The sequence below is a fragment of the Coregonus lavaretus genome (assembly GCF_964263955.1).
Source record: "Coregonus lavaretus genome assembly, chromosome: 20".
Classification (NCBI taxonomy): Eukaryota; Metazoa; Chordata; class Actinopteri; order Salmoniformes; family Salmonidae; genus Coregonus; species Coregonus lavaretus.
This window is the reverse complement of record NC_140007.1, coordinates 48,178,849-48,193,226: the sequence shown is the minus strand read 5'-3', so window position 1 is coordinate 48,193,226 and position 14,378 is coordinate 48,178,849. Positions and strand designations below refer to the sequence as shown.

Genomic DNA, 14,378 nt, shown 5'->3' with positions numbered 1-14,378 from the left:
CTTTATGTAGTGTTGTGGTGTTTCTCTTTATGTAGTGTTGTGGTGTCTCTCTTTATGTAGTGTTGTGGTGTCTCTCTTTATGTAGTGTTGTGGTGTCTCTCTTTATGTAGTGTTGTGGTGTCTCTCTTTATGTAGTGTTGTGGTGTCTCTCTCTTATGTAGTGTTGTGGTGTCTCTCTCTCTTTATGTAGTGTTGTGGTGTCTCTCTCTCTTTATGTAGTGTTGTGGTGTCTCTCTCTCTTTATGTAGTGTTGTGGTGTCTCTCTCTCTTTATGTAGTGTTGTGGTGTCTCTCTTTATGTAGTGTTGTGGTGTCTGTCTTTATGTAGTGTTGTGGCGTCTCTCTTTATGTAGTGTTGTGGTGTCTCTCTTTATGTAGTGTTGTGGTGTGTCTCTTTATGTAGTGTTGTGGTGTCTCTCTTTATGTAGTGTTGTGGCTTCTCTCTTTATGTAGTGTTGTGGTGTCTCTCTTTATGTAGTGTTGTGGTGTCTCTCTTTATGTAGTGTTGTGGTGTCTCTCTTTATGTAGTGTTGTGGTGTCTCTCTTTATGTAGTGTTGTGGTGTCTCTCTTGTCGTGATGTGTGTTTTGTCCTATATTTTAAAAATTTTATCCCCCGTCCCTGCAGGAGGCCTTTTGCCTTTTGGTAGGCCGTCATTGTAAATAAGAATGTGTTCTTAACTGACTTGCCTCGTTAAATAAAGGTTAATAAATAAAAAATCGGCAAACAGCTAGTTTGTCTTTTCTTAGCAAGTTGGGCCGACATCTTGTTAGCCGCTGATGCTAATCGCTAGCTACTGAGTCAGCGCAACGTAACTAGCTCTACAGCCTGATAATACCAGTGATGGGCCAGCCAAACTCAGCTGGCGGACCGCGGTCCGGGTCCGGACCCAGAGAAGGGTCAATTCGGACATCATCGCATTTTGTTCAATAAAAATCAATCCATTATTTTTAGACCGTATGTTACTATATACCGGTATTGATGCACGGACTGGTTTGGGTTTTTTAGACAGCTCTTTAACTCAGCAACCTCTCTTTCTCACTCTCTCTCTCGAAGCCACGCCCACCTCTACTAGTGCCCCGTCTTATCCAATCGCGTGGTTATATGCAAATACAAGAGGCCGCGTCTTACCCAATCTCATTACACATTAATCAAAATATCCTCCGCGGAACCTTGGGACAAGCAGAAAGAAACACAAAGATTTGGCCGCGGTTCAACTGTAAATATCACAGATAGAAGGAGCTTAGTTACCAGTATCTTTGTTAATATGGCTTGTTAAAACAAACACAAAAGTTGACTCTGAAAGCCGTATATTCAAAGACGAGTGGACGGAACAGTATTTATTCATTCTCCCCTCAACTAGCACCAAACCAATGTGCCTGATATGCAGTGAGTCGTAGCTCTCCTGAAAGGTGCCCATGTTAAACACCATTATGACACCAGGCATAGTAAACTGGATCAGACGTATCCCCTGAACACGGAGGTGAGAACAAACTGGATTAACCAACTCAAATCCCAATATGAGAGGTCCACCCAAGTCCTTGTCAATTCCCTGACAGCCCAACAACGTGCAATGGAGTGTTCACTGAGGATAGCTTGGGTTTTGGGAAAACACCAAAAAAACATTTTCAGACGCTGAGATGGTAAAACAATGCATGTGTGAAGTTTGATACCACTGTCAGATTCCACATCAATTAACTTTTTGAGAGCAACATCATCCCTGCAACACCGCCTGCTACGAGGCATTCTGACTGAGGCCAATGCCAGCTATGATGACTTACTACAACAATGTCAGATGGCTCAGCAAAGGCAGGGTTTTGGAACGCTTTTGGGCCATTCAGGAGGAAATCAAAGCTTTCTTATCAGAACTCAGTTTTCTGAGTTTTTGGAAGATGAGGAGAAGATGGAAACTGTTGCATTTTTGACAGACATTCCATCACACCTTAATCAACTGAATGTTAAGCTGCAGGGACGGGACAACACAGTGTGAGATATGATAACGGCAGTCCGGGCTTTCCAGAAGACATTGGAGCTTTTCAAGAATGATCTCCAGGGAGAACTTGTCCCCAATCTTCTGGCCCAAACGCAGGGAGACAAAGATGTTCCCAACCAGGTTGGTTTCATCCAGGAGCTGCTGGAGAACTTCAAGGCTCGCTTTGATGACTTCACTGTTGGAGGAGAACTGCTGCTGCTCATCCAGAACCCCTTATTGGACACAAATGTGACAAAGTTGTCAGAAGAAGCAAAACGGATCTTCAGATGGGTAGATGTTGCATCACTGCAAATGGAGTTGATTGAGCTGCAAGAAAATGTGTCTTTGAAGGAGCCGGCTGGTGATTGGCTTTGAAGGAGCCGGTTGGTGATTGGCTCTGAAGGAGCAGGCTGGTGATTGGCTCTGAAGGAGCCGGCTGGTGATTGGCTCTGAAGGAGCCGGCTGGTGATTGGCTCTGAAGGAGCCGGCTGGTGATTGGCTCTGAAGGAGCCGGCTGGTGATTGGCTCTGAAGGAGCTGGCTGGTGATCGTGACCCCGTCCCTTTCTGGGGAAAGATGGCGCCTGCAGCTGATGTCCCTGTTCAGGAAACTGGCGCTACACATCCAGACCACGTTTGGATCCACAGACAGCTGGCGCTACACATCCTGACCATGTTTGGCTCCACAGACAGCTGGCGCTACACATCCGGACCATGTTTGGCTCCACAGACAGCTGGCGCTACACATCCGGACCATGTTTGGCTCCACAGACAGCTGGCGCTACACATCCAGACCATGTTTGGCTCCACAGACAGCTGGCGCTACACATCCAGACCATGTTTGGCTCCACAGACAGCTGGCGCTACACATCCTGACCATGTTTGGATCCACAGACAGCTGGCGCTACACATCCAGACCATGTTTGGATCCACAGACAGCTGGCGCTACACATCCGGACCATGTTTGGCTCCACAGACAGCTGGCGCTACACATCCGGACCATGTTTGGATCCACAGACAGCTGGCGCTACACATCCGGACCATGTTTGGATCCACAGACAGCTGGCGCTACACATCCGGACCATGTTTGGATCCACAGACAGCTGGCGCTACACATCCGGACCATGTTTGGATCCACAGACAGCTGGCGCTACACATCCAGACCATGTTTGGCTCCACAGACAGCTGGCGCTACACATCCTGACCATGTTTGGATCCACAGACAGCTGGCGCTACACATCCAGACCATGTTTGGCTCCACAGACAGCTGTGAATCAGCCTTCTCCACAATGAACTTTATTCAAAACAAATACCGCACCAGGCTCACCAATGAACACCTGCACCAATGTCTCAGAGTTGCTCTCACACCATTTGTGGAAAGTTCAAAGCATTGGCAGGAGACAGAAAGTGTAATTTCTCTCATTAATGCAGGGAAAGGGCCAGAGGGACTTATACATTAATATTGTATGGCTCACAGTGATGTTCTGTGCATTCAGATCATTATTTTTGTTCAACTCTCCTTTGTTCTCCAGAAAACATGCACTTTATTTTATATATATATATTTTTATTCAAGGCCCATGTACAGTGGTTCAGAGTGCACCTTTTGCATAGACAATTATGCAACCACTTTTTGTTCTTCTGCAATGTTGCACGCGTGTCGGCCTTAGATCAGCATGTTGTTCAGGCAACAGTATCTTCTGAATCAGAGAGGAATAGGCGAAGCGTGAATATGTTCGCTACATGAAGTAGCTAAGAGAAAACATTTAATGTAGCCAAAGATTGTGTCCCCCTAGGAAACACTTAACCGTTTTGGTTCCTAACCTGTCACAATAACTCCCCCCTGGCATTTCCATTCGTTGTCATGTCAAACAACGCTGTATTCAAAGTGTCCACGATTATATTCTACCTCCATGATGCCATCAGTTCACTCAAGTGGTTTGCTCTAAATCGCAAGTCAAATCGCAATTGCAACATTTGGTCAAAATGGCCTATAAGTGTGGAAATTATCTCAAATGAGTGCAGGAAATGCTGATTTTTTGTTGTTGTTGTGGGGGGTTGAATAAAACAATGAGAATGTTTGTTGCCAACCTAGGGTCACGTACCATTCATAAAGCGAATGTATAACTTTTTTTATTCAAAAACATAAAATACCGTCTCACATTATATATATTTTTTAAATACCGTGATATATTTTGGCTTTATCGCACAGCCCTAGAACACACACACTACTGCATACGTACACACACTACTGCATACGCACACACACTACTGCATACGTACACACACTACTGCATACGTACACACACTACTGCATACGTACACACACTACTGCATACGTACACACACTACTGCATACGCACACACACTACTGCATACGTACACACACTACTGCATACGTACACGCACTACTGCATACGCACACACACTACTGCATACGTACACACACTACTGCATACGTACACACACTACTGCATACGTACACACACTACTGCATACGTACACACACTACTGCATACGTACACGCACTACTGCATACGCACACACACTACTGCATACGTACACACACTACTGCATACGTACACACTACTGCATACGTACACACACTACTGCATACGTACACACTACTGCATACGTACACACACTACTGCATACGTACACACACTACTGCATACGTACACACACTACTGCATACGTACACACACTACTGCATACGTACACGCACTACTGCATACGCACACACAGTACTGCATACGTACACACACTACTGCATACGTACACACACTACTGCATACGTACACACACTACTGCATACGTACACGCACTACTGCATACGTACACACACTACTGCATACGTACACGCACTACTGCATACGCACACACACTACTGCATACGTACACACACTACTGCATACGTACACACACTACTGCATACGTACACGCACTACTGCATACGCACACACACTACTGCATACGTACACACACTACTGCATACGTACACACACTACTGCATACGTACACGCACTACTGCATACGTACACACACTACTGCATACGTACACGCACTACTGCATACGTACACGCACTACTGCATACGTACACACACTACTGCATACGTACACGCACTACTGCATACGCACACACACTACTGCATACGTACACACACTACTGCATACATACACACACTACTGCATACGTACACGCACTACTGCATACGTACACACACTACTGCATACGTACACGCACTACTGCATACGTACACGCACTACTGCATACGCACACACACTACTGCATACGTACACACTACTGCATACGTACACACACTACTGCATACGTACACACACTACTGCATACGCACACACACTACTGCATACGCACACACACTACTGCATACGCACACACACTACTGCATACGCACACACACTACTGCATACGTACACACACTACTGCATACGTACACACACTACTGCATACGTACACACACTACTGCATACGTACACGCACTACTGCATACGCACACACACTACTGCATACGTACACACACTACTGCATACGCACACACACTACTGCATACGCACACGCACTACTGCATACGTACACGCACTACTGCATACGTACACGCACTACTGCATACGTACACGCACTACTGCATACGTACACACACTACTGCATACGCACACACACTACTGCATACGTACACACACTACTGCATACGCACACGCACTACTGCATACGCACACACACTACTGCATACGTACACACACTTTACACATTTAGTTTATGACTTTATTAATATGGGAAATATATTTGGCAGGCTTCACATGAACAACTATCTGTGTGTTTCAGAGGAGGAGGTAGACATGTGTGTACGTGACCAGGCCCTGCTGTACTACCGGCTGTTGCATTGTGGGATTGAGGAGGTCCGTCGTGTCCTCCAGGGTGGACGGCGGTCAGACCCCTCTCTGGGGCCTCTGATTGGACGGCCCCCTGAGCCCATCAGCCAATGGGCATCCAGGTTCAATACCCTGGAGCCTCTAACCCTCAGAGCCTCTACCGTGGGGAACTCTGACCCCGCGACCCCCAACCCCTCCACCCTGACCTCTAACCCTGAACCCATGACCTCTACGCCAGGAGACCCCCACCTCCCAGGTGATAATCTGTCTGCTTCGGCTGCTGGGAAGAACATGTTTTGACATCCACCACCTGCTCAGAGACCACGGATGTGCGTATGTCATGTTTTCCTAAACATCTCTCGTCCTCCCCCTTCTCCAGACTGCAGTAGTGGAGCTCTGAGTCTGTCTGTGTCTCCAGCTCTGATCCCTGAGGAGTTTGAACGCCTGTGGCTGCAGCTGGAGAAGGGGGCGTGTCTGGAGGTGAGTGTGTGTGTGTGTGTGTAGAGGAATTTGCGTAAAAGAGGATATTAGAACAATTGTATGATACAAAAGCTAATATCGGCCAACACTCACTTGGTATCGCTGCAACATGTCCTGCTAGTGATACACACAGAGAAACAGGAAGTTTCATCAACTGTCACAGTGTTAGTATTACACACTGGGGGTGCCAGTTGGTTTCTGGGTCTGTTTTCTCTAGGTGTTTGTCACAGTGTGTGTCGTGTTAATGACTATTTGTTTATTTGTTGTTGTTTTCTAGGTGTGTGTGGCGTGTCCTGTTCCCCGCTGTTCCCCGGAGAGCCTGCAGGTGGCACTACGGCTGGTCAACATCCAGACGCTGGCCTTCACCCCCCCAAACACACACCCCTGGAGGGTGTACCTCTACACACACGCCTCACACACACACGCCTCACACACACACACCTCACACACACACACCTCACACTCACACGCCTCACACCTCTCTACAACGCCACCACACACACTCATACTGGCAGAACTACTACACACTGGAGGAGAAGGAGAGGGAGAGGGGGAGAAAGAGGGGGAGGGAGAGAAAGAGGGGGAGGGAGAGAGAGGGGGGGAGAAAGAGGGGGAGGGAGAGGGGGAGGGAGAGAAAGAGAAAGAGGGGGAAGGGGAGAGAGAGGGGGAGGGAGAAGGAGAGGGGGAGGGAGAAGGAGAGGGGGAGGGAGAGGGGGAGAAAGAGGGGGAGAGAGAGGGGGAGGGAGAAGGAGAGGGGGAGGGAGGCATGATGGTGATGATGAGACAGCATCCAGGAGACCAGACAGCTCTGAGAGGATTCCTGTCTGTTCTGACTACTGTTCTACACACACTGTCCCCACACACAGCCTGTCCCCACACACAGCCTGTCCCCACACACAGCCTGTCCCCACACACAGCCTGAACACACAAACAGCCTGTCCCCACACACAGCCTGTCCCCACACACAGCCTGTCCCCACACACAGCCTGAACACACAAACAGCCTGTCCCCACACACAGCCTGTCCCCACACACAGCCTGTCCCCACACACAGCCTGTCCCCACACACAGCCTGTCCCCACACACAGCCTGTCCCCACACACAGCCTGTCCCCACACACAGCCTGTCCCCACACACAGCCTCAACACACACAGCCTGTCCCCACACACAGCCTGTCCCCACACACAGCCTCAACACACACACAGCCTGTCCCCACACACAGCCTGTCCCCACACACAGCCTCAACACACACAGCCTGTCCCCACACACAGCCTGTCCCCACACACAGCCTGTCCCCACACACAGCCTGTCCCCACACACAGCCTGTCCCCACACACAGCCTGTCCCCACACACAGCCTCAACACACAACATTGATGTGGTTCTTGTAAAAACAATAAAAATGATGGAATTGGATACACTCTTTGGGTGTGTGTGTGGGCTATTTGTTTGTGTGTGTAGTAACTGTTTACCATGCCATATGCCAGGGATCATCAAGGAGATTTAGCCGTGGGCCACCAGTTGGGAAACCCTGTCATAGAGCAGGCTGAAGCTGTCAGACAGACCAGTTCACTCAACTCTGACTAGAGAAGGTCTATAGAGACAACTATTTACACAGGAGTTGGTCAGACTAGAGAAGGTCTATAGAGACAACTATTTACACAGGAGTTGGTCAGACTAGAGAAGGTCTATAGAGACAACTATTTACACAGGAAGTGGTCAGACAGGAAGTGGTCAGACAGGAAGTGGTCAGCTAGCCTGAAATCCAGAACCTGTTTCTCCTAACATTCCAATCCTTTTTCTCTGTAATTGCTAAAGTGGCTATAAATCAGAAACAGACTGGTACCCAGGCTATAGATCAGAAACAGACTGGTACCCAGGCTATAGGTCAGAAACAGACTGGTACCCAGGCTATAGGTCAGAAACAGACTGGTACCCAGGCTATAGGTCAGAAACAGACTGGTACCCAGGCTATAGGTCAGAAACAGACTGGTACCCAGGCTATAGGTCAGAAACAGACTGGTACCCAGGCTATAGGTCAGAAACAGACTGGTACCCAGGCTATAGGTCAGAAACAGACTGGTACCCAGGCTATAGGTCAGAAACAGACTGGTACCCAGGCTATAGGTCAGAAACAGACTGGTACCCAGGCTATAGGTCAGAAACAGACTGGTACCCAGGCTATAGGTCAGAAACAGACTGGTACCCAGGCTATAGGTCAGAAACAGACTGGTACCCAGGCTATAGGTCAGAAACAGACTGGTACCCAGGCTATAGGTCAGAAACAGACTGGTACCCAGGCTATAGGTCAGAAACAGACTGGTACCCAGGCTATAGATCAGAAACAGACTGGTACCCAGGCTATAGGTCAGAAACAGACTGGTACCCAGGCTATAGGTCAGAAACAGACTGGTACCCAGGCTATAGATCAGAAACAGACTGGTACCCAGGCTATAGGTCAGAAACAGGCTGGTACCCAGGCTATAGGTCAGAAACAGACTGGTACCCAGGCTATAGGTCAGAAACAGACTGGTACCCAGGCTATAGGTCAGAAACAGACTGGTACCCAGGCTATAGATCAGCCTATTGGACAGCTGTCAGTTGGGTAGGGCAGTTGCCATTCCCTAGCTCAATACCAAACATGTAAAAGTAGGCTACAAAAAAGTAGACTAAAATCATTCCATTCCCGATTTAAAATGCAATGGCTGTTTAGCGTATTGATCTATTGGCTGGCTTTAGGACCGTTCGGAGCATCGTTTGGAGAGAAACTGCCTGCCTGCCTTTCTCTTAGCAGAGAGCAGAGACTATGGGAGAATCTCAATTGCATTCTCCTCGCCTCCTTCTCAAAACCAATTGGATGAGAAAGCCAAAGGTCCTTCCCCTCTAATCTTCTCCTCCAATGGGTTTTGAGAAGGAGGCGAGGAGAATGCAATTGAGATTCTCCCAGTGCCAGTTGTTTAAGCGTGCAATTTGGTCAGCGCTCTGGGCAGATAGCTGATTGTTGAGTTGCCGGGGTCAGTGAAAATTAGTTAAATAGGCCTATCACAATATTTCAAAATACAATCGTAGGTAAAACATAGTTTAGAATCCAAATGGCTGTTGCTGGAAAGAGAAGACAAAGAAAAGATGAATCTGTCTCTAGTTCTCAACTCCCAGTTGAGTGAACAGTAACCAGCGGAGCGCATCGGCCATATCCTGGTGACTCATATTCACTGTCTTTATCATTGGATCAGTCCGCTGGAACGTTTTTTGGGGGACAATAATTCCCTCCTCCAGGCTAGATGGACGTCATGTTGTGGAATTAGTGTCTCCCCTATTCACATCACTGACAACCTGAAACGGACCCTTCACACAGACACTCTGATTCAGAGGGGTTGGGTTAAATGCGGAAAACACATTTCAGTTGAATGCATTCAGTTGTGCAACTGACGAGGTATCCCCCCTATCAACTGACGAGGTATCTCCCCTATCAACTGACGAGGTATCTCCCCTATCAACTGACGAGGTATCTCCCCTATCAACTGACGAGGTATCTCCCCTATCAACTGACGAGGTATCTCCCCTATCAACTGACGAGGTATCTCCCCTATCAACTGACGAGGTATCTCCCCTATCAACTGACGAGGTATCTCCCCTATCAACTGACGAGGTATCTCCCCTATCAACTGACGAGGTATCTCCCCTATCAACTGACGAGGTATCTCCCCTATCAACTGACGAGGTATCTCCCCTATCAACTGACGAGGTATCTCCCCTATCAACTGACGAGGTATCTCCTCTATCAACTGACGAGGTATCTCCCCTATCAACTGACGAGGTATCTCCCCTATCAACTGACGAGGTATCTCCCCTATCAACTGACGAGGTATCTCCTCTATCAACTGACGAGGTATCTCCCCTATCAACTGACGAGGTATCTCCTCTATCCCTTGAAACACGAGCATGAGATATTACTTCACTGTTGCAGCTAGAAAGACAACATTTCACTGCACCTGTGATAACATCTACAAATCCATGTACATGACCAATAAACTTTTTAGACGGTTTTTTTCAAGACAAGGTCGTTTTTACTGATCTGTTTGTCAGTGTCAGCAGAGTAGGCTACTAATTTGTGTCGTATTAAAAAAGCCGGTGCTTATGTCTCCAAGTCATATTAAGTGTATTAGAATTACATGACGTGTTTATATAAGACCAATATTTTCCTGTGAAATGAAAGAGGAACATACTACTCTGTCATTACGTGCTCAGGCATGTTCAGAACCATCATTTCTGCGTCATTACGGGCTCAGGCATGTTCAGAACCGTCATTTCTGCTTACAGTGATTGAGGTATATTATCAGTCTAAATTATGACTCATCACATTAGGAATACTAGCCTATCTTACATTAGTCTGCAAATGCGATGATAGATGCATGCTTCCCCAAACGTGAAACTCATGAGCCGCCTATGGATGTCGACATTTGAAGTCGGACTTGATAGTGTGTTATCGTATATGAAGATTATGTCTTTGTTAAATGTTTTTCATGAAGAAATGGAATGTTGTTTATGTTAGTATATGTTTTAGTGTAACGTCACGTACAACAGACAGGAAGTGTGTTGTAGACAGGGGAGACTGGTGATTGGCCAGAAGAGGGAGCATCATTGTTTATAAATAGGGGGGAAAACGAAGAAGAAAGTCAGAACGAGCAGCCATTCTGAGGCGTCGCTCTCCGGGTGTCATGTCACCTGTAACTTATGCTGTAACCTCGTGATTTTAATAAAAGCCTCTAACACGATGCAGCCTAAGCTGACTCTTTGTTGACAGCAATAATATGCCACCATTCACCCGATACGACAGTGTGTTATGCATCTGTTTCATGTTGCACTGTAAATAAGTCCATTTATGATGAGGTTGAGTTGACATCGTACATGCCGTTCTTCCAGACTTTTAAATCTGATATTGCGGTGACAACTAATGGCTGGGGTAATTTTTGTTTGTTTTTGTTGTTCTCCAAATATCATTTTAGAGTTTTTAAATTGTGTAGAAAAGCAGTAATTCAACCTGGCAGCCTGGCTACATGCCGTTCGGCAGACTTTTAAATCTGGCTAGCTGGCTTTAGCCTGGCTAAAAACATAGCAAGCTAGCTAGCCGTTTTAGCGCCCCACATCTCCATGTGAAATGATCAGATATATCATTTAAAAAAAAGTCCATGACAAATATTAGTCTACTTGCCGGTGTAACCTAAAACATCCCAGTTTGATATGTTGCTTGTGTATTCATTCCCATATCAGCTAAAAATAGAAAATCATGTTATGATCATGGAGAAAAAAAGCACATGGATAGCTAGTTGGCTACAGCAGGTTTTACCATTTCACAACAGCCTGTAATCACTAGTTATTACTTCTAAACTAAATACCTTTTTGGGTGGATTGTTGTTGTTTGGTTTACTGTTTGAATGGTCACTGAGATTATATTTGGTTATCAATGCAAAATAGGCTACTTCGATAAATAGCCTATAGATCAGATCAAGGACCCAGGCGACAACACCGCCCCTACGGCTGCGCAAGGAATGATGATACAGCTTGTCAGTTTTCAGGTAGTAAAAAACTATGTAGAATGCCGGAGCGTTTTACAAGGAGCCACCCCTTCTGTGATGAAAAACGACATTGCAACACTCCGAATCTTGCGTCTGTGTAGAGCTTTTAGTAAGCTTTAGCTGAGGAACACTCAACTCTGATCTCTTATATCGAGGTGGAGAAGAGTATTGATAACTGGTCAGAGAAGGGTCTGAATGCAGCAAGTGTCCAAGGAGCGTCACTGACGATCCTCTCCTTTCTTTTCATTGTAGTACCGCGAACTACCCCATACGGTAGGTGGTGGCAATACAGCCTTTGAAAGCCTTTGTGCTAAACACATCTACTACCTGACTCCAGTGATCAGAAGGTAAAGTTTGGTTAGATAATTGATGTTGACCTGTTTAAAGGTCTTGCTCACATCGGCGAGCATGATCACACAGTCGTCCGGAACAGCTGGTGCTCTCATGCATGCTTCAGTGTTGCTTGCCTCGAAGTGCGCATAGAAGTAATTTAGCTCGTCTGGTAGGCTTGTGTCACTGGGCAGCTCGTGGCTGGGCTTCCCTTTGTAGTCCGTAATAGTTTGCAAGACCTGCCACATCCGACGAGCGTCGGAGCCGGTGTAGTACGATTCAATCTTAGTCCGGTATTGACTCTTTGCCTGTTTGATGGTTCGTCGGAGGGCATAGCGGGATTTCTTATAAGCGTCCGGGTTAGAGTCCCGCTCCTTGAAAGCGGCAGCTCTACCCTTTAGCTCAGTGTGGATGTTGCCTGTAATCCATGGCTTCTTGTTGGGGGTATGTACACTACCGTTCAAAAGTTTGGGGTCACTTAGAAATGTCCTTGTTTTTTCGACAGAAAAGCAAATTTTTTGCCCATTAAAATAACATCAGAAATTGTTCAGAAATATAGTGTAGACATTGTTAATGTTGTAAATGGCTATTCTAGCTGGAAACGGCTGATTTTTAATGGAATATCTACATAGGCGTACAGAGGCCCATTATCAGCAACCACCAGTCCTGTGTCCCAATGGCACGTTGTGTTTGCTAATCCATGTTTATCATTTAAAAAGGCTAACTAATCATTAGAAAACCCTTTTGCAATTATGTTAGCACAGCTGAAAACCCACTCCTCTTTCTATTCTGCTTAGATCCAGTTTGCGCTGTTCTGTGAAGGGAGTAGTACACAGCGTTGTACAAGATCTTCAGTTCCTTGGCAATTTCTCGTATGGAATAGCCTTCATTTCTCAGAACAAGAATAGACTGACGAGTTTCAGAAGAAAGTTATTTGTTTCTGGCCATTTTGAGCCTGTAATCGAACCCGCAATTGCTGATGCTCCAGATACACAACTAGTCTCAAGAAGGCCAGTTTTTTGCTTCTTTAATCAGCACAACAGTTTTCAGCTGTGCTAACATCATTGAAAAAATGTTTTCTAATGATCAATTAGCCTTTTAAAATGATACACTTGGATTAGCAAACACAACGTGCCATTGGAACACAGGACTGGTGGTTGCTGATACTGGGCCTCTGTAGATATTCCATTAGAAATCAGCCGTTTCCAGCTACCAGCCATTTACAACATTAACAATGTCTACACTGTATTTCTGATCAATGTGATGTTATTTTAATGGACAACATTTTTTATTTTTTTGAAAACAAGGACATTTCTAAGTGACCCCAAACTTTTGAACGGTAGTGTACATGTACATATTACCTCAATTACCTTGACTAACCTGTACTCCTGCACATTGACTCAGTACCGGTACCCCCTGTATATAGTCTCATTATTACCTGGACTAACCTGTATCCCAGCCCATTGACTCGGTACCGGTAACCCCTGTATATAGCCTCGTTATTACCTGGACTAACCTGTATCCCAGCCCATTGACTCGGTACCGGTAACCCCTGTATATAGCCTCGTTATTACCTGGACTAACCTGTATCCCAGCCCATTGACTCAGTACCGGTAACCCCTGTATATAGCCTCGTTATTGTTATTTTGTTGTTGTTATTTTATTTTTTTACTTTAGTTTATTTATGAAATAATTTGTTTCTTAAATCTTTATTTTAGATGTTATATTAGGAACGTCTACTAATTTGATGCTATTGTTCTACATTGTGTACATGTGGAGTGTGATTTATTAATGTGTGACATGTTGTGATGATGCTGCTGATATGTTATGATGCTGCTGATATGTTATGATGATATGTTGTGATGCTGCTGATATGTTGTGATGACTCCCGAGTGGCGCAGTGGTCTAAGGCACTGCATCGCAGTGCTAGCTGTGCCACTAGAGATCACTTCGAGTCCAGGCTCTGTCGCAGCCGGCCGCAACCGGGAGAACCATGGGCGGCACACAATTGGTCCAGCGTCGTCCAAGGTAGGGGAGGGTTTGGCCGGCAGGGATGTGGGTTCGTTTCCCACGGGGTGCCACTATGCATTCACTAACTGGATAAGAGCGTCTGCTAAATGACTGAAATGTAAATGTA

At 46.2% G+C, this 14,378-nt stretch overlaps 1 protein-coding gene across 3 annotated transcripts in view; it reads left to right on the top strand.

Annotated features, from left to right (window-relative positions):
• The window catches only part of LOC311148344 (AP-4 complex subunit beta-1-like), a 31,330-nt gene extending 23,572 nt beyond the window's left edge, over nt 1-7,758 (top strand). For all 3 annotated transcript variants that reach the window (XM_084185281.1, XM_084185280.1, XM_084185282.1), the window contains 3 exons: nt 5,812-6,114; nt 6,238-6,338; nt 6,616-7,758. In XM_084185281.1, the coding sequence (XP_084041407.1) occupies nt 5,812-6,114; nt 6,238-6,338; nt 6,616-7,260 (1,049 nt within the window). In that variant the 3' untranslated portion in view covers nt 7,261-7,758. The remainder of the gene's footprint in view (nt 1-5,811; nt 6,115-6,237; nt 6,339-6,615) is intronic.
• The last annotated feature ends 6,620 nt before the right edge of the window (nt 7,759-14,378 follow it).